The sequence below is a fragment of the Balaenoptera physalus genome (assembly GCF_965194825.1).
Source record: "Balaenoptera physalus genome assembly, chromosome: 7".
Lineage (NCBI taxonomy): Eukaryota > Metazoa > Chordata > Mammalia > Artiodactyla > Balaenopteridae > Balaenoptera > Balaenoptera physalus.
The window spans coordinates 10,484,825-10,509,697 of NC_138886.1; the positions used below are offsets into that span (position 1 = coordinate 10,484,825).

A 24,873-nucleotide genomic window follows, 5' to 3' on the forward strand; every position below is an offset into this window, starting at 1 on the left:
ACCATACTAATAAGATCCATTTATTGTTCAGAGGAAGCTTAGAGTAAGTAAAGTTTGCTTATTAAAATATTAAGAAAAATATTTTTAAAGAACGTAAGGAGAAGGTGTAAATTCAAAACAGGTTGAAGGGGGAGGAAAGTGAATTATGATCATTCCAGTAAAAAGTACGAAAAGAATATATATGAAGAAAAGTATAATTATAGCACGAAATAATAAAGTAGAAACAAGTCCAAGTACATTGGTAATCATAGTCAATGAAAGTGATCTAAACTTCCTAGGGAAAAGTCAGAGATTATGAGTATGCCTTTTTAAGAAAAATTCAATAATATACTATCTACAAGAGGTCCTCCAAAGATATGAGGTACATAGGAAAAGACAAATGAGACAGATACTAAGGGGAAGAAATGCTGCTCTATTTATGTATACATTATTTATATTTAAGGCAGAAAATATTATTAAGGATGGAGCTTTACTTCATAATGATAAAAGGAACAACTCAGGAAAATAAAAAAATTCTAAACTTGTATATGCCCAGTAATGTAGCATAATAATAAACAAAGCAAAAAATGGTATATTTTCAGGGAGAAATTGGTAAATGGTCACATGTATTGTACATGGAGATTTTTAATATAACATTTAATAATTTATGTGTGAAGAAGATAAGCAACTGTAAGATTTGAGCAACATAATTGAAAACTTGTTCTAATGTGCATGAAAGTGCATATAACAATAAGCGAATGCACATAATTTTCAAGCTTATATGAAACTTTTGTGAAGTTGACTTATATTTGCCACAAAAAAAGTTTCAATAATTTTTCAAGTATACATTGTCTAACCGTGGTGCAATTCCATTAAAAATTAAGAACGAGACATAGTTTAAAAAAATCATTATGTTAATCAGTAGACACATTTCTAAATAATTCATGGGTCAAAGGAGAATTTAAAAAATTTTTATTATGGAAAATGGGAAACATATACAAAAAATATATTGTTGTAAGGTTATTATATTTGTAATGCAGGGTGTGGAAAACAGGAAATAGAAATTGGAAATGTCCGGTTTGAATTGATAAGGGATAAATATATATATGTATTTTGGGGTACACTGTGAGGCTTGAGGGATATTAGTTCCCCGACCAGGGATCGAACCCAGGCCCTCAGCAGTGAGAGCTCGGAGTCCTCACCACTGGACTGCCAGGGAATTCCAGATAGGGATAAGTATTAAGGGTCAGGCGTGAAGAGGTGTAATATAGACTGTAAATAGCCTTTAATAAGTTAAGGACGTGTGTTGCTATTCCTAACAATCACGAAAAGAACAGTAATGAAGGAGTATAAGTAAGAAGCTGATAGAGGGTGTAAAATAGAATACTAAAATGTATTTGATTAGCTGAAAAGAAAGCAAGGAGGGAGCAGTAGAGGACCACAAACACAGAAGGGGCAAGTAGAAAACAAATAGCAGGGTGAGAGTTGCAAACTCAGCCAAGGCAACAGTAAGGCTAAATGTAAATGGTCTGAGTTCCTGAGTATACACGGCAGAGATTGTCAAAGTGGATAAAAAAGCAAGGCCTAACTATATACTGTCTACAAAAGATGCATTACAATGAAAAGACACAGGTACTTGAAAGTAGAGGGATAGAAAAAGATATGGCATACAAATAGTAAGCATAAGAAAACTGGCTTGATTGTAGTAACGTTAGAAAAATAAGATTTCAAAACAAAGACTGATCTTCCTAGAACTCTTTTTGCCTCATATTTTCCTGACTTTGTCTTCTCATCTTTTTTTAATTTAAAAAATTTATTTATTTATTTATTTATTTATTTATTTATTTATTTATTTATTTATTTATGGCTGCGTTGGGTCTTCGTTGCTGCACACAGGCTTTCTCTAGTTGTGGGAGCAGGGGCTACTCTTCATTGTGGTGCATGGGCTTCTCATTGCAGTGGCTTCTCTTGTTGCAGAGCACAAGTTCTAGGCGCGCGGGCTTCAGTAGCTGTGGCACACGGGCTCAGTAGTTGGGGCTCGCAGGCTGTAGAGCGCAGGCTCAGTAGTTGTGGCGCACGGGCTTTGTTGCTCCGCAGCATGTGGGATCTTCCAGGACCAGGGCTCGAACCTATGTTCCCTGCATTGGCAGGTGGATTCTTAACCACTGTGCCACCAGGGAAGGCATCATCTTCCTTATAATCTTTTTTTTTTTTTAATTTTTTTAATTGGGGTATAGTTGTTTTACAATGTTGTGTTAGTTTCTACTGTAACATCTTCCTTATAGTCTTAACTTAAACATTACTCTCACTAAGACGCCTTCTCTCACGCAAGATCCTGTCCTGTGGGCTCAAATTGTAATCATTGTAATATTTTGTAATATTACATCATTGTAATATTTATTCCACTATTTTAAGTATTTATCCGTCTCCTCTACATTTTAAATACTTTTCTGTCTGTAAGATCTGTGAGGGAAGGGACTGTGTCTATAGTTTTTTTTTTTAAATCATTCTAATCTAGTACTTAGCATAGTGCCTGATGCATCTAAGTTTCAATAGATACTTGTTGAATGAATTAATATATGAATGAACAATGTAATGAACCACTGAGTAAGAAATGTGTTAAAAGACTATAGGTTATAGGAAGCAATGTTTATAACTGTGCAAAATAGTATCAGAAGAGTTTAAAAAGCTATCAGAAAGTTAGAAAAATCAAAAAGCATATTTTTTTAAATCTCATGAATAATTTTCCATTTATCTACCATAGACCTGAGTTGGTAGTTAAGAAGCTACGATACTATGCAAGATTTATAGTAGTTTGTCTTCTTCTCAACAAAATGGATGTTGTAAAGGATCTGGTGAAGGTAAATGTACTTTAAAATAATTAAAATCCTAATCTCTCATTGTCTATGGATAATTTTGTTTTTTAAAAACAGATTTAAGGTTAAAATAATTTTGATATATCTAAATCATTACAACTTTGAGAGTATGGTAACTTCTGACAAGGGTAATGATAAAAAATTTTTCCAGGTCTTCATATTTCAAATACACCAGAGATAATTGTCTTAATTTCTTACTTTTGTCCCCTCAGCTTATTTTACATTTCATCACCCATCAGTGAATGGTTGGCAAATGCAAACAAAAGTTAAAATATTTGGTTTAAGAAAATAATTGAAAAGTTAGGTCAAGAAAAATGTTTTACAAAGGTGTGAATGAGTTTTGATTTTTCCTCCCTTTAGTATGTCTGCATCACTCTGTCCTTCATTAACTCAGGTAATTAAGAGTTAACTGCATTCTAGATTCACTTAATATCTGTAATTATTGCATGCTACGTTCTGGTTACACTCTGTATTCAGTTAGTGGTTTCAATGGCATACTTCTTGATTTTTTGGTGCTCAAGTATAACACGCTAGTTTTGGGGTTTTTTTTTTTATTGAAGTATAGTTAATTTACAGTATTGTGTTATTTTCAGGTGTACAGCAAAGTGATTCAGTATAACATGCTAGTTTTGACAAGCCTTCTTCCTCCATCCCCAGTTACTAATAAGATTATTTCCAAAAGAAATAGTATGATATAAAGACAAAGAATTTATATTCATTTTTTTTTAACGTTAAAATTTTGGGGGTTTACCTTTAAGAGTTTCCTATTACTAAAGTCATTGCTGATGTAGCACTGAGTAGGTATGGGTCACTGTGGATTTCTATGAAGATCTTATTGATGTGTTATCATTTTGGAGTTTTTGATTTTGAAGCAAGCCCATGTAATTTTCACTCTTTGTTTTGGTTATAACTGGGACCGTATATTGATAATAATCAAACTTCTTAACTGTATCAGTTTCTGTCAGGAGTATGGTACAATATACAATCTACTTTTATGGGTTTTTTTCTATAACCATTTCTCTTCATGATATTGTAAAATCAGGAACTCTCGGATGAAATTGAAGATTATACTCACCGCTTTAATACTGAAGATCAAGTGGAGTGGAACCTGGTGCTTCAAGAAGTAGCAGCTTTCATTGAGGTCAGTTCTTGACAAGAAAGGTTGTCATAATTATGGATGTAAATGCATATGTGGTATACTTTTTTATTGTGTGTATATGTCAAAAAGAAGGAATAACTTCTTATATTGACATTTTGTCTTGGCCATCAACCACTTACTGCTTTTTCTCCAGGCAGACCCTGTGATGGTATTAAATGATGATAATACCATTGTTATCACGTCTAATCGCCTTGCTGAAACAGGAGCCCCATTGCTGGAACAGGGCATGATTGTGGGACAGTTGTCTCTGGCTGATGCACTCATTATTGGTAATTGTAATAACCAGGTAAAGAATTGTGAAGGAATTATGCTTAAAATTCACTTTGAAAAATAGTACTTTTGATTGTTACAGAATTATTTCCTTGTAAATATCCTAACATCCATTTGCTAGGAAATAGTTAATTAAATTATGCTGTGTCTATATATGGACTGTACTACAGACATTTAAATGGTTTACAAAGAATTTTTAATCACAGAAGAAGATACTTATGATATGGCAAGTGAAAATAATATGGACCTATGTAAACAGAATTATTTTATTATATATGTTAAAATGTCTACGTATAATACATATATGCACAAGAAAAAGACAAGGAAGAAATTTACCAATATCGTAAAAGATTTATCTCTAAAAAATTTAGCAAAATTTTAAGTGATTTTTATTTTCTTCCTTACAACTTTCTAAATCTGTATATTACCTTTACAATCAGGCAAGAATGGGGGAGGAGTTATTTTTAAGTACATTTGTCAAAAGCAGATTTCAAATATTTTTTCATGACAGAATAGTCCCATGACGATGAGGATTTAAGGTACTAGAAATGTAATTTACTGAAAATTATGGGATATTGGAAAAGTCACCAGTGGATACACTTTTCTATATGCATTACTTACACAAGTTTTAATTTTGGATCCTTCCCATACATCTATCATTTTTGTTGTTGTTAACTTGTTCTTATAATTCTCCAATTTTGGATTTTAAAGCTTTAATTTGCAAATTTCTAAATTAAAACATTTTAATTTAAATTAAAACCTTGCCTACATGAAGTTCTGTAGAAGTATTATTCAAAATAGAAAAGGAGGGGACTTCCCTGGTGGTCCAGTGGTAAAGAATCCGCCTTACAATGCAGAGGACACGGGTTCGATCCCTAGTCGGGGAACTAAGATCCCACATGCCACAGAGCAGCTAAGCCCCGTGCGCCAAAACGACTGAGCTCGCGTGCCTCAACGAGAGAGCCTGTGTGCCGGAAACTACAGAGCCCAGGCGCCCTGGAACCCGCGCGCCACAACTAGAGAAGAGAAAACCTGCACATCACAGCTAGAGAGAAACCTGCACACTGCAGTGAAGAGCCTGCATGCCACAACTGAGACCTGACGCAGCCAAAAATAAGTAAAAAATAAGTCGTTAAAAACAAAACAAAAAAACAAAATAGAAAAGGATACAGTCTTTTCTCTTTTTCTTTTTTTTTTGCCATGCCACATGGCTTGTGGGGTCTTAGTTCCCCAACCCGGGACTGAACCCAGGGCCCCGGCAGTCAGAACGCCAAGTCCTAACCACTGGACCTCCAGGCAATTCTCAGGATTCAACCTTAAACATTATGTAGTGCCAAAATGTAATGAAGTGATTTTAAAATGGGCCATAGTCATATTTCAGCCTGGCTGTTTTGCCAAAAGTTAACATGTTTTATGGGATCTAATATAGGTCTCTGTGTTTACGTGACTACTTTTTGTTTTTAAAAATACCTGTGGAAATTGATGGATTGATAGAAGTATTGATAGATGGAGCGAGACGTGATGAAGCAAATATAGAAAAATGTTAATGTTATAGGATCTAGCTATTGAGCATAAGGGTGTCACTGTACAATTTTTTTAACTTTCTGTCTTTTGAAATTTTTTGGAATAAAATATCCAATTCATCAGGTACACATGAAAGTCAAGAGTAACAATATGATTAAACACTTCAAGGTCTGCGTACTGCATTAACGGTCAGGTTTGTTTTCCTTGCAGGTTAAGTTCAGTGAACTAACTGTTGACATGTTCCGGATGTTACAAGCCCTGGAAAGGGAGCCAATGAATTTAGCTTCCCAGATGAATAAACCAGGAATGCAGGTGATCTTCTCCCTACACCTGCAATTTGCTGCTTCTGCTCCTCATGGAATGCTATTATTCAACGAATGCCATGAGTGTGAATAAAGAATTCTCCTGATGAGACACAGGAGAAATAGATAAGCATAATGCTAATAAAAAAAGATATTTAATGAAGAGGATAGTAAAAATAGGCATTGATAATTCATATGCCAAGTACAGTTTGTATAGTCATCCGTCTGTATCCACGGGGGATTGGTTCCAGGACCCCCGTGGATACCCAAACCCGCAGATGCTCAAGTCCCTTATATAAAGTGGCATAGTGTTTACATACAACCTATGCACATCCTCTCGTATACTTTGAATCATTTCTAGATTACTTAAAACATCTAATAGAATGTAAATTATATGTAAATAGTTGTAAATACAATGTAAATGTTATGTAAATAGTTGCTGGTGCACAGCAAATTCAAGTTTTGCTTTTTGGAACTTTCTGGAATTTTTTTTCTAAATATTTTTGATCCGTGGTTGGGTGAATCCACGGATGCAGAGGACCGACTGTATGTGCATTGTTTTCTGTGTGTAAACATAGGAATCAGCTGACAAGCCTACCAGGCGAGAAAACCCCCACAAGTACCTGCTCTACAAACCAACGTTCAGCCAACTATACACATTCTTAGCAGCATCTTTTAAGGTATCTATCATCCAGTACTTTTTAGTATATGGCGAAAGTGTGCCTTAAATGGAATCTGAGAGTCACTCTTCTCTTTGAATGTTTGAGTCAAGAATTTAGGAAAAATATGAAAATGAAAACTGCCTTAGAATATCCTAATCATAGCTGTTTTTGGAATGGAAATTGCTTATTATGTTATGAATGTTCCCTACCATTAATTAACGAGAATATTGATTAACTATCATTCTCCTTCCTCTGGGTTTTTCTTGCTAAACTGCTTTAGGCATAATAGTCAATGCAGAACTGAAAAACAGGAGCAGATTTTATAGGCGTGTTCTATGAATAGAATAGCCACCTGAATGGTGGCTCTGGGAAACATTTTGGTCGTCTGAAAGAACCATGAGTAGGGAATTCCTCTCAGTTTATAGAGAAAGGCACGGATGGAAGTTTGTCTTTTAGACCTATAGTCAGGATCTTTACTTCTCCATTTTAAGTTTTCCAGAGAACATTCTTTAAATGATGGGGTTTTGAAGCAGAGATTGTCTTCAAAACTTTTGGCAATGGTTATAGGTTAATAATGAATCTTTGCTGTGTAGACAGTTATAAGTTGGAACTAGCAAGAGTGACTTTTCTCTTGGAGGAGACCATTATATGTTAAATTAGGTTCTTGTTTTCCCTACAACTTTAAAATGTCATGAACTTTCAATAAAACAGTTGTTTTCTGTTTGTCGTTTTGTATATGTGATTTTCTTTAATTTCAGGAGCTGCCTGCCAATAGTGTGCTTCTGATTTACCTGTCAGCCACTGGTGTTTTCCCCACAGGTCGTTCTGATAGTGAAGGTACAATAAAGGAATGCTCCCTGTCGTGAGCAGGGCTTGAATTCTCTTTATTTTCTACAAGGCGATGGCCCATAGCCCACAGTCAATCTCAAGCTTTCTAGAGAGGCTCCCAAATTTGAAACCTGGTCTATTTGCTGAATCGGCTATCTTGTAGATACCCCAGTCTGTTTTATTTGCTGAAATATTATACGGTGAAGTTAAAAAAAATCAGCAAATTCACATACTACATGCATGCCTCTCTAACAGATTTGCTAAAAGTAAACACATATATGTGCATGGAATAACCAAGCCTAATTATCTACTTCACATCGTTGAATTTTTCTGAGCCTTCAGTGTGTTAGAGAATATGGTCAGCGGTTTCATGTGGCTGAAAGTCTTGTAGAAATCAGTGCACTTTTGTAACTGTGAAAGTTCAAGTCCTTGACATGATTTTATTTTGTGTCCTTTCTTTGGTTTTATGGATTCAATCTGTAGAATATTGGGATGCTATTTTAGAATAAAAACTTGAAGCTGTCTAGAACATGTGAGTCCAGAATATACGAAATTGGTTGAAATAGATGAGTAGCTTGGATGTAAACAAGGCAATTAAATCTTTACCTGGACAAGAAAAAATTGTTCTTAACATCCTTAACATTTTCCTCCTCATTTGTTTGTTGAAATTTGCATTCCTTTATACAATGCATGTCCCTGCCATCTTCCTTGCATGACCTACAGATCCTCTTAAAGTGTTAAAATGAAAACAAAACAAGATAAATCTCTCTTCATTGCAGTGACTTTTTTAAGGGATAAAATATAACACTATTAAAAGTGATGCAAAATCATAAATACTTTAATTTTTTGGTGATAAAGTTAGTACTTTTATTTATAAATAATTATTTCCATATCTTATACACTATTGAATCAGATTTTCTGGGCCCCGCCTAATGTATTGATCTCTTGTTTTACTTTTTTCAAAGTACAGTAGTTACTAACTGAATGGTCCTTTGAGAGAGATTATTCCTAACATCCCACAGTTGCTGTTCCATTTACACAAGAGTTTAACTAACTGATAGGACCAGTGGGAAAAGGCTAATTCCCAAACCAGAATTACAGTGGTTGATGTAATAATAATGATGATGGATTTTTTCCTACACTGGTATTTGGTAATTCTTTTTTTTTTTTTTAATTTTTAAAAAATTTTTAAAAAAATTTTTTAAATTTTTTTTTAAATTCTTTTCTTAAAAATGAAGTTTTTGTCAGTGAGAATTTTCAAGTTCCATTCAAAAATTTCCCTACATTTTATAATTAGTGGTCCTCTTAAAATTATATTTAAGAAATTATTAGGACTTCATTCTGCAACTTTCTTACTTAAATAATTTTGTTGAACTTGAGATTTTAATTTTGCTTGAAATGAGAAGATCATTTTGAACATCCCAGATCTCCATCTCTTTTTTACCCAGAATAATGGGATGCAGTAGATTCTTGTTTTGTTTCTCATTATAATCTGAAGAACTGATGAAGATGGTCAGATGATCTTTTAAAATATTGGAACAGGCAACATGCTGAAATCATTTAAATGCTACGTTAAACTAAAATGTTAAATTTTCAATTAATAAAAATGTTTTGTAATTATCTTCCACTTGTATCAATGAAAGATTCACCCAACACCTTTGTGTTTGAACATCAGATCAATGCTACTCTCCAATTGAAGTCTAGGATTCTTCCCTTTCTTTTTATAGGTCCTTATGATTTTGGAGGGGTACTTACTAATAGTAACCGAGATATTATAAATGGAGATGCCATCCACAAACGAAATCAGTCCCACAAGGAAATGCACTGGTATGTATTATAAAAATTATAGTTCTCTCTTATAAAATATTAAGTAAAATGGAATGTTCCCTTAGACTGCTATTCATAACACTTATTTGGATTCCAGCAATATCTCAGGCTCTGACTATCTTATGCAATTAGAATTGTTGGTTAATATTTATTTTACAATTTGTTATTGAGTATGTATTATATGTCAGGAGCTATTCAATCACTGGAGATCTGTTCATTCAAGTTGGAGGAGACAATAAATATATACATAAATAATAAGTCAGGACATGATGCATGTTAATATCAAAATAAGCTTTTTTAAAATTAATTAATTTTATTTTTGGCTGTGTTGGATCTTTGTTGCTGCACGCGGGCTTTTCTCTAGTTGCGGCGAGCAGGGGCTACTCTTTGTTGCGGTGCATGGGCTTCTCATTGCGGTGGCTTCTCTTGTTGTGGAGCACGGGCTCTAGGTGCATGGGCTTCAGTAGTTGTGGCACGCAGGCTCAGTAGTTGTGGCTCGCAGGCTCTAGAGCACAGGCCCAGTAGTTGTGGCGCACGGGCTTAGTTGCTCCGCGGCATGTGGGATCTTCCCGGACCAGGGCTTGAACCCATGTCCCCTGCATTGGCAGGTGGATTCTTAACCACTGTGCCACCAAGGAAGCCCAATATAAGCTTTTTAATATAAGGTTCTGTTGGTGTGATATAGCAAAAATGAAGTTAGCTGTATGATTTCAAGGAGCTTTCATCCATGAAAGTTTGCTCAGTGCATTCACTGGTCGGGCCGTTATGGGCTCTAAAATTTCCCTAGCTGAGAGAGAGCAGTCTCATTATAGAGGAAACTGGACTTGCTTGAAACTGCATTTCTGATAGCACTTTACATAAAAACATAACTCTTCATATTAAAGAGTGGGGAAGGGAGGGCAGAGAGGGAAATGTTTCAAATTATATGTATAATAGCTAACGGTCCCCCAAGCCATGTGTTGGTGCTGTAGTTGACCATAGTTGTAAATGATTTATATACGAAAAACCTGTATTTGAAATATATTGGGGTTTGATGATATTGCTCATTGACAACATCATTTTGTATATTTACATTTACATTTACATTAATATTTGTAAACTACCCATGTTGTCCACCAACCATGGGAAAGAGCATGCACACCAAAATCGCGACCTTAAGCAGTGGCTCTCAAATGCATGTTACTGGGGCTTCCCTGGTGAGAGGGAAGTGAGAGGCCCGCGCACCGCAATGAAGAGTGGCCCCCGCTTGCCGCAGCTAGAGAAAGCCCTCACACAGAAACGAAGACCCAACACAGCCAAAAATAAAAAATATAAAAAAATAAATTAATTAAAATAAGATTAAAAAAATAATTATTAAAAAAAAAAAGCATGTTACTGGACTTTAGCCTTCTGTGGGCCAGTGAATCTGTATCTTTAACAAGCACCCCAGCTGATTCTGATGCACATGTCCAGAGGAAATGTACATAATAGAAGGGGAGCCCCTGCTTATTGTCTGCAATATTAAGATATAGCTTAAAATAATAAAAATCTTTAAAATGGATATAGATTTTGAAAGACTCATTGAAATAGAAATCTGGTTGTGTTATTACATCTTGTTTTCAGAACATGTTCTTAGGAGGAACTTTTAAATACTAAGTAAGTCCCTAAATGCTGACTTCTGAGATTTTCATGTGTGTTTATTAATCCATCTTTAAATATATTAATATATATATTAAATATGTAGACTTCTCTTTAGCTTGAATATTCTTGAATAATAATTATGTCCGAATTTTTTTTTTCCAAATAAAGCTGTTAACTTGTCTACCCCAGTAAATACAGACTTTTTTGGTCTTTTGCTTAATTAATCTTTGTTTTTCTCCCAGTGCTGTGACAAAAAGGAGGTGTGAGCAGACCAAACTGATGAATAAGATTTCTGAGACTTGGCTGATAGAGTTATACAGTCATTCATTGTTACTGTTGTTATTGTTTTCCCAGCCTTCATCCTGGAGATCTCTATCCCTTCACAAGGAAGCCCCTGTTCATCATTGTGGATTCATCCAATAGTGTTGCGTATAAGGTGAGTTCCATGAGCGCTATTGCACGTTAGACACTATGGCACCACCCTGAGGTAACCAATCTGAACATGTGCCTTTTTATTTTGCTTTATTTTATTTAATTTTACACAGTTTGTATTTAGTCTTTCTTTTCTTTTGAGGTTGTGCATGCTAGTCAGGATCTGGTGCTATGAATAGAAACAAGAAGAAAACGCATGAATGGACACTCAGTGGAAAATAATAAATCCTCCTGCAGGAAAAAAAATTCAAGATTTCCAAGATCACTGGTGGGAGGTTTATTTTTGTTATATAACCCAGAATAGTTTTCTTTTATAGAGGTTGAAGTATATGGGAACATTTTATTTTCTAGTTTTCAAACTTTTTCCCCTCTATACACTGAGCTACTATAGTTTAAGTGGAATTTCTATCCCATGTTATAGAGTTATAGTCATTGAATATCAACACAAATTGTTTTAGATGCACTTATTATTGTTTTTTTTAATTTGTGACAATAAGTAAGAAAAGATGACCCTGAATTCTGAAATAAGTAACAGGGACTTAATGTGAAAATCCTTTCTTTTATATTTTGCTATTGAAGCAGTGGTTTTCAATGATTGTATGAAGAATGGCAGCAGTGAGACACTTTAAAGTTGGACATTAGAATTCAAACAATAGTAATTTACAGGAAAATGAAAACAGAATTTTTGGAGCCCTTTGTATGTGGTTGGAATATTTCATTAGTGGACAGTATGCTCAGAAATATGCTGGAAACACAGATCTGCCAATTAAAATTATTTCTGTTGTGGGTGTTCATATAATTAGATGGGGAAGCAAATGTTAATAGGTTTATTTCAGGAGAGCAATAGAAATGTCTGGTAGCCAAAAAAGCTGACCCCAAGCATATTTTTCCATCTAATTTTCATGCTTAGTTTCACTTTTTAAAGTCGGAATTCCAAGAGCATCCATCCCACCCTACATTGTTCAGCATGTTTCCTGCTACCCATTTTGTCAAGTTTAAAGTTACAACTTTTGATTTTTAGGAAAACTAGCTATGTACTCTCTTAAATTGTGAGTGTGCTATTGTCATTTTTAATCTTTTTGAGAGGGTGGGAGGCTGCTGAAGGAAAAGGTTTATTGGCTGCCCCATTTAAACACATGAAATCAGAAGAGTCCAGGCATTTTGTGTCTTCACAGAATTCAAAAAAAGCATTCTGTGCCTTTGTCAATGAAAAGGAAACATTTGCTACAGTTTAATGATGTAACAGAATGTGTTGATACACGGTAAGCAAGTGTGTTGCTTACTATGATCTAGCATGCATTGAAAGTATTTTCACAATCTATTAATTTCTCTCAATTTAATTGGATGTTATTTGATACCATATTTTATAATCTCAAGAATATCATTCATGTTATGTACCTGCTATTTCCAGAGTGTCATTTGGATGTAGAATGCGTATTGGATGATGATTTTGAAAAAACACCATTGTGCATAATTGGAATTATGTCTCATGATTTAATTCTAAATTTCAATATCCCAACACCCAGGATAACAGTGGAATAATAGAAAGATTTCTGTGTGTGTTTGGTGTTGATGGCACATGCAGTATCACTCCTCTAAAAAATTAAATCGTCAAGAACATTCTGATCTTTAGAAATGAAATGGGGAGCCCATATGCAGTAGGCAAATAAGAGCATGACGTAGACTAATTTGGTCTTTTAAAAAACTAGTTAATGCCTCTGAATCAAGTATGCAGTTCTCTGTGTTAACATATGAAAGTGTCTGACATTTACTTTTCCCACAAAGCACGTAAAAATTCTTAAACTATCATTTTGCAAGTTTCTAATGAAAAAGAACTGGGTGACATGTATTATTTCTTCAGTACATACTTTGTTATATCCATTTCATCCATATGACTGTTTTATGAGCATATATGTGTTTTCTAAATGTTTCTTCATGTAAATACAAACACTTCATGTTATTTCTTCATTTCAGTATTACTTTTTAATTTTTATGGAAGTAACTCATGCATATAGTTGAAAGCTGTAGTTCTCTTTCTGTGCATCAGAAACATTCAGAGCCCTCTTCAAAACCACTTGTACCTGGGTCCCAACTCCTGTGATTCTAATTTGCTTGGCCTGGGGTGGGTCTCAGGTACCAGCATAATTCCCTTGTGTGGTCAGGGTGAGATCTGCTCAACCAAGTTCCACCAGGAGTTACTAACAACAGCAGTCTCCCACTCTCATGCCCTACCCCTGTTTGCCTCTTCCCAGAGGCTACCATTTACATCTTTTTTAGTTAATTATTTTGGTATTTAACCATTATTTTTCTAAATCACATGCTGGTATTGATATTTCTTGATTCTTCAGTTTTAAGCAGCATGTATTGATATCCCATTATGGAAGAAAAATTTAGCTCTCTTTCCCCTTCCTATCCCCATTTCATATTCATACCTTTTATAAACTTTTATCCACACAATAGACATATCATAATTTTGATTCACTGAATATTTAGTGCTTATATTATTATGACTATACAATGCTTTTAACATCTAAGCCACATAGTAAACTTTTTCTTTTCTATGCAACTTTCTACTTTTCCTGGAGCAAATAATGTTATCTTGCTCCTTGTTTTTTTTTCTGAACTTATCACAAATTCAACCCCAAGCTCCTCACCAATTGCTTAATCTTCTTTCAGGTTGTTCAGATGCATCATTCTCTTAATTTTATCTTTGGGATGAATTCTCTCCCAAAGCCTCTGGACTGGTGCCCTCTACATGTACTGCACAGCTCTCCTCCCCGAATCTCTTTTCATTATTATTCTGGGAATTCTTCATCTCTCTTCTATATTGGAATCCCTGTTTCCTGAATCCTATGTCTTCCTCTTGGACACTGTCATTTACTCTCTCATTTTGGTTTATTCTCTCATTTTACTGTAGCATCTCCAGCAAAATGGAGCTTTCTGAGAAAGGGTGAATATGAGGTAAAATATTTGAAGTCTTGCACTTCTGCAAATGTTTTTGATTTACCATCACACTTAAATGGTGGTTTTGGTATTGATTAGAAATTATTTCCCTTCAAAATTTGGAAGGCATTGTTCCATTGCTTTCTAGCTTCCAGTATTTCTTAAGAGGTACAAAGCATTCTGAGTTCTTTCGTGTGACTTGTTTTCAGTCCCTGGAAATATATAGGATTTCTCTTTGTCTCCAGTGTTTTTCAGCTTCTTAACAGAGTGCCCTGGTCTGGGTTTACTTTTAACCATGGTACTTGGCATGTACTTAGTGAGTCCTTTCAATCTGGAAACTCTGCTCATTTTCTTGAGTTGTTTCAGTGGTTTCCTCCCTTCCATTTTCTCTGTTCTTTCTTTGGAGAATTTTTGTCATTCATATATTGGACCTCCTGGTCTAGTCCTCTGATTTTTTTGCCCTTTATTTTCCATCTTCCAGTCTTTTTGCTCTGTAGGAAATTCCCTTGCCTTTATCTTCTAACCCTTTTATTGAGCTTTTCATTTGTTCTCTAGATGTTTCTTTCACAAAGATATAGATGTATCTGTGTGTATGTAAAACATATATACATACACGTATATAATTGGTTTTTATCCTGGTTGAAATATCTTCTCTTCCTTTTGAGAATGTCAATGATCATTTTAAAAATTCTCCCTGCATGGTGTCTCTTTCCTCCATTATGGTTTGTTTCTGGTGTTTTTCCTGAATATGTCATTTTAGAGACTCATAATTTTTCCTTTCTGCTCAGATATAAGAGTGGAAGCTAGCAAAATGGTTGGAATCTCTGAGGTTGTGGGTAGGACTTGTCACAGTGAGCTGCTCAGTGTGGCGATCTAGCTGGGCCATTTAGTTGGGTAATCTCTGATGTCAGTGTCTTTAGGTCTTCGTGGTCTAGTCATATTCACTGGAGCAAGCTCAGCTGTTCTGCCCAGAATGTAAAGGTCTATCAGCATTATGCTATGTTTTTCCTGAAGTCTGTGTGTTTTTGTTTTTGTTTTTTAATATAAATTTATTTATTTATTATTTATTTTTGGCTGTGTTGGGTCTTCGTTGCTGCATGCGGGCTTTCTCTAGTTGCGGCAAGCAGGGGCTACTCTTTGTTGAGGTGTGCGGGCTTCTCATTGCCGTGGCTTCTCTTGTTGTGGAGCACAGGCTCTAGACGCTCAGGCTTCAGTAGGTGTGGCACACGGGCTTAGTTGCTCCACGGCATGTGGGATCTTCCTGGACCAGGGCTCAAACCCTTGTCCCCTGCATTGGCAGGTGGATTCTTAACCACTGCACCACCAGGGAAGTCCCCCGTGTGTGTTTATATCTGCATATACATGTACTTTTATGTACCCAGTGCTTCATACTTAAAAGATTCTCAATAAATATATGTTGAATGATTAAATGAAGGTAGTCACCATTATCCTTATTTTATAGTTGCGGTAACTGCTCTTGGAGGTTAAGTATCTTGCCTAATTGAGTCCAGCAGTCTTTCTCATTCCAAAGCCCAAGCTGTTTCTACATTTAGAAAAAGAGGAGCTTTTTGTGCTAGTCTGAGCCTCATTTCAGAAGAGAGGAATTGAAATGCCGAGATCTGTAACATAACAAGTGTGGCTCACATTTTGGCTCTCAAATTTCCATCAGGGAATAGGCTTTATCTGTAGTAATGTAGTACTAGTGGGGTTAAAAAAAACACAAACCTGTCATTTTGGGGAACACTTCTTTGAATTCTGCTTTTTTTTTTCTTTGTAAGAAGAAAATCCTTTGAGTATTTAATTATTTATGACAGAGGTGGATCCCTGCCAGTAAACATGACTTACACATTTGTCAAAACAGTCATATTTATCTAAACAGCCTTGTCCTAAAGTGTTTGACTGATGACTGTAGGTTGCTGTGGTCTATGAAGGCATTCACCTTCATAACAAGGTTACCTAAGAGCTCTTCTGACAGTCAGCCTCACTCACTCCATTTCCTTCTTGCTACTTTGAAAGGCCGTCTCTTTGTCTTTGGCGTTCTGCAGTTATCTAGGTTTTGTTTCTTTATATTTAACCTATTGGGAGTTGCTGGACTTCTTGAATCTGTAGGTTAGAGTTTTTCATTATTGCTGGAAAATTCTCAGCCATTATCTCTTCAAATCTTGGCTGTGCTGCAGATCCTCTCTCATCTCTTTCTGGAACTCTGATTTTACATACATCATTCTCATTGTGTCTTCCATGTCTCTTGACCTCTCTTCTATATTTTCCATCTTTTTGTTTCTCTAGCTGAGATTTGGATAATTTCTTCTGATCTGGCTTTCAGTTCACAAATTCTTTTCTTCAGCTGTGACTAACTCGTTATTAAACCCATTTATTGAGTTTTATATTAGTTGTGGTATTTTTCATTTCAGGAAGTTCTGTTTGGTTCTTTTTCAAATAATTCATTGCCCTTTTTATAGTTCCCTATTTTCTGTTTTCAAGTTTGTTCTTTATTTCTTTAAACTTAATAAGCATACTTACTGTATTATTTATTATCTATCTAGTAATTCTTTCACCTGAAATCTGCTTTTGCTGCTTAAAGACACCCTTTGCTGTTTTTGTATCCCTGTATGCTTGATTATCTTTGATTAGATTCTTCTTGTTATCCTTAGATTCTTCTTGTTATCCTTAAAATTATCTGTGGGAAATTTCACTGAGTCCTAGAATGATGGTACTTTCATCAAGAGAGGGTCTGCATTTGCTTCTGCTAGACACCTAGAGGCACTGCCATTTGGGGACCATGTGTTTGGGATTGCCTAGGTGGTATGAATCTGGGCTACAAACATGCAAGAGGGCTGGCTTACGGTTACAACCATCAGGACTGTTTGGTTCGTTTGTTTGTTTGCTCTGTCTCTGCTCTGCTCAGCACCAAGAAAATTTTCCTGCGGTCCCCCAAGGCATGGTCCTGGGGGGCAGGAAGGTGTGAAATTTGGTTTTGGTTCATCCTTACAGTAAGGGTGTAGCCCTTTGGGATTCCAATTTAGCAGGGTCAGTTTTCTGTTAGACTCCATCTTAGGCAGACCCTGAGCTCTGACTGCTGTCCCCTTCTATGCATAAGGCCTTTAAAACCTAAATGCAAGTGGCTCGATTGCCTCAGGGCAAAGGAGGCCTGGCGTCACCTGATTTTCTGTCTCCTCTACTGGTTTTGCCTCATCTCTCTGACCTGTCGCTGGAGTGCCCCCGGGCTCCGTCCTTTTTCCTCTTCTTTTCCAGCTACAACAGACTGCCCTTGATGCCCTTACATAATTTCATGACTTTAATTACTATCTCTATGCTGACACTTTCCACATTTATATCTCCAGCCCAGACCTTTCTCAGTTACTCCAGACTTGAATATAATCTACCTACTCTACATCTCTATTTGGTGATTCTCATAGAGATTGCAAAGCTAACATGCCCAGGACAGAATTTCTAGACCTCTTCCAGGTCCAGCTTTCCCCATGTCAGTTAATGACTATTGTGCTTTTATAGTTGCCCTAGCCCAAATCCTTAGTTTCATTCTGGACTCTTCTTTCCCTCACACCCACATCCATTTCAGAATGTTTTATTGGTTATAACTAATATATCCAGAATCTTACCACCTCTGCTGCCACCATCCTGGTCCATGCTACCATCATCTCTCCCCTGAATTATTGCAGTAGCTTCCTAACTAGGCTTCCTCCTTCTGCCCTTGCTCTCCTACAGGGTGTGGCTGTAAGTCAGATTATGTCACTTATCTACTCAAAATCTCCGAAGGCTCCTCATCTCACTCAGTGTAAAGGCTTCATGTTTTCTGCCCTCACACGCCTCCTCCCCACCTCAAGTGCATCTCTGATCTTCTCTTGCTGGTATCCCTTTCACTCAGTTCTCTTCAGCCACACTGACCTTGCTGTTCCTCAAACATACCTGGCAGCCTCCTGCTTAGGATCTTTGTGTTGTGTTCCCCCAACCTTGAATCCTCTTCCAAAGATACCCACATTGTTTTCCAGGTGTTTAATCAGCTGAAGCCTCTTAAGAGAGTTCTCCCTAATTGCCCTATTTAAAATTATATGCCTCCCCAGCACTCTTTATCCACTTTTCTTACTTTATTTTTCTTATAATCATAAGTTAGCTTCTATATAATGCCATGCACCATTCTAACACATTTAATCCTCACAACGCAACGTGTTACTTTTGTTATCCCCATTTTACTGATAAAACCAAGGCACAAGGTGGCTGATTTGGGATTTAAATACAGCCTGATTATAAATCTTTCTGTGCTGCTAACTACTCTATTCTGTCTTTCCATATGAAGCACTTGTCAGCTTCTGTAATATTATATAACTTCTTTATTTTGTTTACTGTGGGTCTCTACCTGCCACCTCCACCCCCATCTAAATGTCAGCTCCAGGAAGACAGGTTTAGTTTTTTTTAATCTGTTTTTTTTCTTTTTTTCTTAACTACAGTATCCCTAGCACCTAGAACAGTGTCTAGTTTGTAGGTTCAATGAATATCTGTTGAAGAAAGATTTATTTATTTATTTATTTGTTTTTGGCTGCGTTGGGTCTTCGTTGCTGCACGTGGGCTTTCTCTAGTTGTGGTGAGCAGGGGCTACTTTTTGTTGAGGTACATGGGCTTCTCATTGTGGTGGCTTCTCTTGTTGTGGAGCACGGGCTCTAGGCATGCGGGCTTCAGTAGTTGTGGCGTACGGGCTCAGTAGCTGTGGCTTACGGGCTCTAGAGCACAGGCTCAGTAATTATGGCACATGAGCTTAGTTGCTCCGCGGCATGAGGGATCTTCCCAGACCAGGGCTCGAACCCGTGTTCCCTGCATTGGCAGGCGGATTTTTAACCACTGCGCCACCAGGGAAGTCCCTAAAGTTGTAAGATGTTTTAAAGTCTCAGTTAAATGGATAATTTCCTGGGAAAAAAATATCTAATGACTACAAGAAGGGAAATCTGAAAGCCCAATCACAGGGTATGAAATAGTTTGAGGGAAGTGATCAAAGTTATCTCCTTTTTCTCCATAAAAAAAAGGCTCTAGGGCTTCCCTGGTGGCGCAGCGGTTGAGAGTCTGCCTGCCGATGCAGGGGACACGGGTTCGAGCCCTGGTCTGGGAAGATCCCACATGCCGCGGAGCAACTAGGCCAGTGAGCCACAACTACTGAGCCTGTGCATCTGGAGCCTGTGCTCTGCAACAAGAGAGGCCGCGATAGTGAGAGGCCCATGCACCGCGATGAAGAGTGGCCCCCACTTGCTGCAACTAGAGAAAGCCCTCGCACAGAAACAAAGACCCAACACAGCCAAAAATAAATAAATTAATTAATTAATTAAAAAAAATTTTTTTAAAGGCTCTAGCCATTTTGAGTTCACCAATAAATTCTTTTAAACTTTTATAATCTGCACAATTCCAGAGCAATGGAAAATATCAGAAATATCCAATTCATTCTATAACAGGCCACAAGACATTTATATGACCTTGAGTATTTCCTTGGTCTTTTCTGAGACTCTTTTTCCTTCTCTGTAATAATTTTATAGGATTGTTAAGATTATGGGTTAGGAGCTAAGAATCCTAGGATAGTCCCTGGAAAATAGTTAGCACTCAGTAAATGTTAGAAATCATTATGATAATGATACTATTTCAAGACAAAAATAGCACATACAAAAAACTCTATCCCAGATTAGTTTATAATTATAGATGAGAAAATTTTAAATAAAATGCTAATAAATAGACCTACTAATAGAATAATCTATCTGAATAATGCATGAAGGTTCCATATATGAAAATCAATCAATATTGTATTCCCTGTTACCTTTCACCCATTTTTCTATTAAGGCAGTGGTCTTTTTCTTAGGGATTTGGAAAAGCTCTTTCTATATTAAGGAGATTAATCCTTTATAATGTGAGTTGCAGATATTTTTCCCCAATTCATCATCTAGCTTTGGATTTAGTTCATGCTGTATTTTTGATTTTTGTAACTGGGTTTATTAATCTTAATTATAATAGTTTAGGAAGATCTTCTAGATGACAAAAATAACCCTTATTTTCTTTCAGTACTGTTATTGTTTAATTTTTTTTTACATTTAAATCAGATATATTTGAAATTCATCCTAGGTTTTGGTATGAAGTATGGAGCCAACTTTTTTTCTAGATAGCTATCAGTTTTTCCTACCAATTCCAACCATCATCTTTATCATACATCCTTAAGCCCTGTCTATTTTGGGGTCTAATTCTAGACTCTTCATTTTCTTGCATTGGTTTTCTGCCTCCTCTTATGCTGTGGCACATATTTCTAATTACTGAGGCTTTGAAGTATGTTTTGGTATCTGATAAGTCTAGTTCCCCCTCTTTGCTCTTCTTTTTCAGAGTTTTCCTGGCTAATGTACCTTATCTGTATGCACTTTAGAATTTCTTTCAGTTGCAGGGGAAAAAAATCCGTGGCCATTTTTGTTGAGGTTGGTTTAAATTTTAATAAATTATTGAAATGACATCTTTAGAATGGGTTCCCCTCTAAGAACACAGTATATCTTTCCATTTGTTCAAGTCTTCATTTTTATCATTCAGGAGCATTTTTTAGTTATTTTTGTTTTTTTCACTTCTTATTAAGTTTACTCCTAGGAGTTTTCTTTCTTGTTTTACCAAACAGTCTATGATTTTACTTCCCATGTAGATCTGCCTTTAGGGAAAGGATATTCTTAATCATGCAAAGAGTAGTGAGTGTCAGTTTAATTCTCACCGTAAATTAACACATTCACATTCTGGTTTTATACATCATTCTGTATGAGCAATTAATATAATTCAGAATGAGAGATGAATCCAGTCTTCACATACCAGTAAGTCAGGTTTTAGAGCCTGTGAGGCTGAGAGCCAGATCATAGATCTTGGCAAATTTACCCTTGTAAATATTAGTGTATGTTGCCCAGTGGAGCAGCCTCTTGATAAACAGCCAGATACCCTCTCCCTGTGACACTTCAACCATGTGTGTGCCTTTACTTTAAAAATCAATAGCTCACTTAATAAACTTCACCACTTTAAGAAAACCTGTTATGCATGTTAGTTAAACTTGAATGACAGTCTCTTCAGCTGTTACTGATGTTTCTGCATCTGTTTATAAGTAAAAGGACCCAATCTATACACTAATGATATGCTTTGGAAAATTACTATCATTGGTCAAATCTTTAATGAAAGTTTTAAATTCTTATATATTACAGAATTTCACAAACTTATTTGGACAGCCACTAGTCTGCTTGCTTTCTCCTACAGCATATCCAAAAGCTTTACAAGGTATGTTCTGTCATTCCCTGTTGTATCCGTAGGTTGCAAATAAACTTATGTCTACATTTTGAATAATACTGCTCTGATCTTTGTCTCCCCCACCTATAGTGGTCAATTGTGGATTTATAGTGTTTAATGTGGCAAGTGTCAGTCTGAAATAAACCCCGAAGTCTTGCCAACAACCAGGATTCTTTAATGGGCTACTGTTAGGCCTTGAGATAATTCTAAAAGAAATGATAAATCATCCCTGAGAAAAGAGTGGTTTTGGTCCCTTGCTACTGGGGAGCTCATGATTTGTGAATTTTAAAATTTGTGTTGCAGGTATGCTGGTCGTCATCCATATAGCATGACTTCCTCCAGCTCTGGCTACGTATTTTAAGTATCTTTTAAGACCGTGAGATTTCTGGTCTAGAACACTTCTCAATCTATGCCTAAGTGTTAGAATAACCTAACTGGCACAACTTAAAGGGTGTCTTTTATTCACATTTTTACCTCGCATTTTTAAAATAAAAGAACCTCTTCTCAGGGTGCCAGAGAGACAGGTCAGTGTTCTGCCTTTTCTCAGGTGGCTGAGAAATGAAAACCTTTTTGTCTTTAATAATTTGTCCTCAGTAAGCAACACACAAAATCTAATCTAATTCCCAGTCATTAAGCTAGGTAAAATACTAAACAAACCTTAATCCTGTTTTAGCAGTACTTGTCACTGTTTCACTATCTCCCTAACTGTGAATAGTGCTGATGTCTCTCTGTGGGAGATGGCATTTTACTGCTACTTCCCAGCCAGAAGTCCTGTCTGCTGACATAGTTTGACACAGGAAGTGATGGTCAGCATTTGAATGCCCGAGAGAAGCTGGAGACTTTTCACCGTTGTTTTAAGGTAAGTTCTGCTATTTAACAGGGAAAAACATGTAGAAATACTAAGTTCATGTATCTAAAAGGCAGATCACTAAGGGATAGAACTTACCTTCAAACAACGGTAAAGCTCTCCTGCTTTGAGGACTTTGTTAACCTGTTTCTTATCATTTTTGGAGAAATGTAACCCCTTCCAATTGCGAGTACTTTTTGCTATCAAGTTTTCCTATCAAGATGCAGCTTTATTTTAAATTGCATGAACCTAATGGGTTAATACCACAATTATTTAATCTGAAAGGTTTTATTGTGAAGAGGGTAAAAACACAGACTCCGGAGGCAAACTGATTGTGTTTGAATCCCAACTCAGCCACTTACCAGCTATGTGACCTTGGGAAGTTACTTAGCCATTCTGTGCCTCAGTTTCTTTCCTATCAAATGGAGATAATAATAGTACCTACCTCATTAAATAATTCTGGGTACACAGTAAGTATTCAATATGTGCTAGCTATTGTTATTATTAATATGATTAATTGAAATATATGTCCTTAACATTTCTTAGTCCAGTATCCTATTTTTTGTGCTGTAAAACTTAGACCTCTAATCCCTTAAATGTGTCCCATCTGGACACAAAACTAGCAGATACCTAAGTATTTGGAATGTCGAATTACGTCCCTGCACCTCTGGTATCTGAAGTCTACAGTTCTCTCTTTAACCAAGAGTCACTTCATTCATTCAGCAAGCATTTATTCCACATTTATTTATCAGGTGCTGTGCTAGGTAGAAGATATAGACAACCGAACAGGCAATTACTGTAGGTGCTCTGAGGGTTTCACAGGAGGAAGCACATGTAAGGTGAACTCCTGACCAGCCCTTGAGGGTTAAGAAAGTGGATGAAATGATGTCTAAAGTTGAGTTGAAGGATACGTAGAATTAGATGGGGGTGGGAAATGATTGAATGAGAGTGTTCTAGCAGAGAAAAAGCATGCGAGCATGTGAAGAATGAATTGGGGAGGAGCTTTGATGGAAATGGGGAGATGATGTTGGCCAGAGTGAGGACAGTGGCTGGTTAGCTGGAGATAATAATCCTGGAGAACCAGTAGGACTTGATGATGGACTGGATGAGAGGGAATCGGAGAGGAAGGAAGCAGGGATGGACGGCCAGGTGTCTGGCTGAGGTGCTGGTAGAAATGATAATCCTGGATAAGAAGCAGATCTGTAGGAAACAACAGGGGAAAGAATCTACTGACAAGTTTTGATATGTTGAGTTTGAGGTTACCTTTGAGAGTTAAGTTGAGTATAGTAGTCTGGAGCTCCTCTGTCCAATAGAAATATAATGGGAGTCACACATGTGATTTTAAGTTTTCTAGTAGCCACACTTTTTTTTTTTAAGGTAGAAACAAACAGGTGAAATGAATGTTAATGAGACATTTATATTTTATAATTCACAGTGTGTCTCAATTTGGACTCATCATTTTGAAGTGTCCGGTGGCTACTGTAGGACAGCGCCGTTCTGGACCTAAGGAGCTTATTTAGGCTGCAGATAGGGAACTGGGAATTAGTATGCATATAAATGATAACTGAAATTTATGCATAGGTGAGATCAGCAATGTGTAGAAAGAAAATACTGATATTTAAGGGATAGGAAGAGAAAGAGCAACTAACAAAAGAGAATGAAAGAGATTGGCAGTTCTGGTGCTTCTCAGAGGGTTCCATTAGGAGCTGCCCATGATCCAGCACTTGCCATATTTGCATGGAAGTTGTTAGTTGCAGGGGAAAAAAAAGCAAAGGAATATGTTCATTTTCCATTCCTCTTAAGTTTACGAGGCTCTATCTTAAGTTTTTTTCAGCAGAAAGCAATGTACCTGGGATATGTTTTTGTAGTTCCAAGCCAAATGTACTTTGTTGAATTATACTTTAATGATACAGCTTTAATTTTATACATTGTCAGTATATTAAAATGTTCCTCAAATGCCTCTCTTTTGCAAAACTGTTGTCTATATATATAACATGTTTGTTATTACAGATCAGTCTCAGCGAGGTAGCCTGTTCACTCTCTTTTTGAACAATCCTCTAATGGCCTTCCTATTTGTCTCTGGATTGTCAAGCATGCGTAGAGGCCTATGGGAAAAGTGTCAAGAATATCTTCGAAAAATCAACCGCGATATTGCCCAGCTACTGACCCATTCACGTTCAATAGGTACCCTACTAATCTAACTGCACACTTAACAGAATGTACTATAATGGTTTAAAATTGTTTAAATTGTTTGAATTTGTAAAGGTATTTGTTGAAGGCAGGAAAGTTGAGAAGGTTTCCCTGAACGTTTCTT

The 24,873-nt window shown here is 36.4% G+C and overlaps 1 protein-coding gene across 4 annotated transcripts in view; it reads left to right on the forward strand.

The window, feature by feature from the left end:
- SCAI (suppressor of cancer cell invasion) overlaps positions 1-24,873 on the forward strand; it is a 142,828-nt gene that overhangs the window by 99,282 nt on the left and 18,673 nt on the right. For 2 of the 4 annotated variants that reach the window (XM_082467759.1, XM_082467761.1), the window contains 10 exons: positions 2,744-2,840; positions 3,898-3,996; positions 4,148-4,300; positions 6,019-6,120; positions 6,689-6,790; positions 7,531-7,609; positions 9,328-9,427; positions 11,402-11,483; positions 21,631-21,703; positions 24,570-24,743. In XM_082467759.1, the coding sequence (XP_082323885.1) occupies positions 2,744-2,840; positions 3,898-3,996; positions 4,148-4,300; positions 6,019-6,120; positions 6,689-6,790; positions 7,531-7,609; positions 9,328-9,427; positions 11,402-11,483; positions 21,631-21,703; positions 24,570-24,743 (1,061 nt within the window). Of the gene's footprint in view, positions 1-2,743; positions 2,841-3,897; positions 3,997-4,147; positions 4,301-6,018; positions 6,121-6,688; positions 6,791-7,530; positions 7,610-9,327; positions 9,428-11,401; positions 11,484-21,630; positions 21,704-22,427; positions 24,744-24,873 lie in introns of those variants that run through there. The other 2 variants (XR_014265367.1, XM_082467760.1) reach the window with 2 other exon arrangements.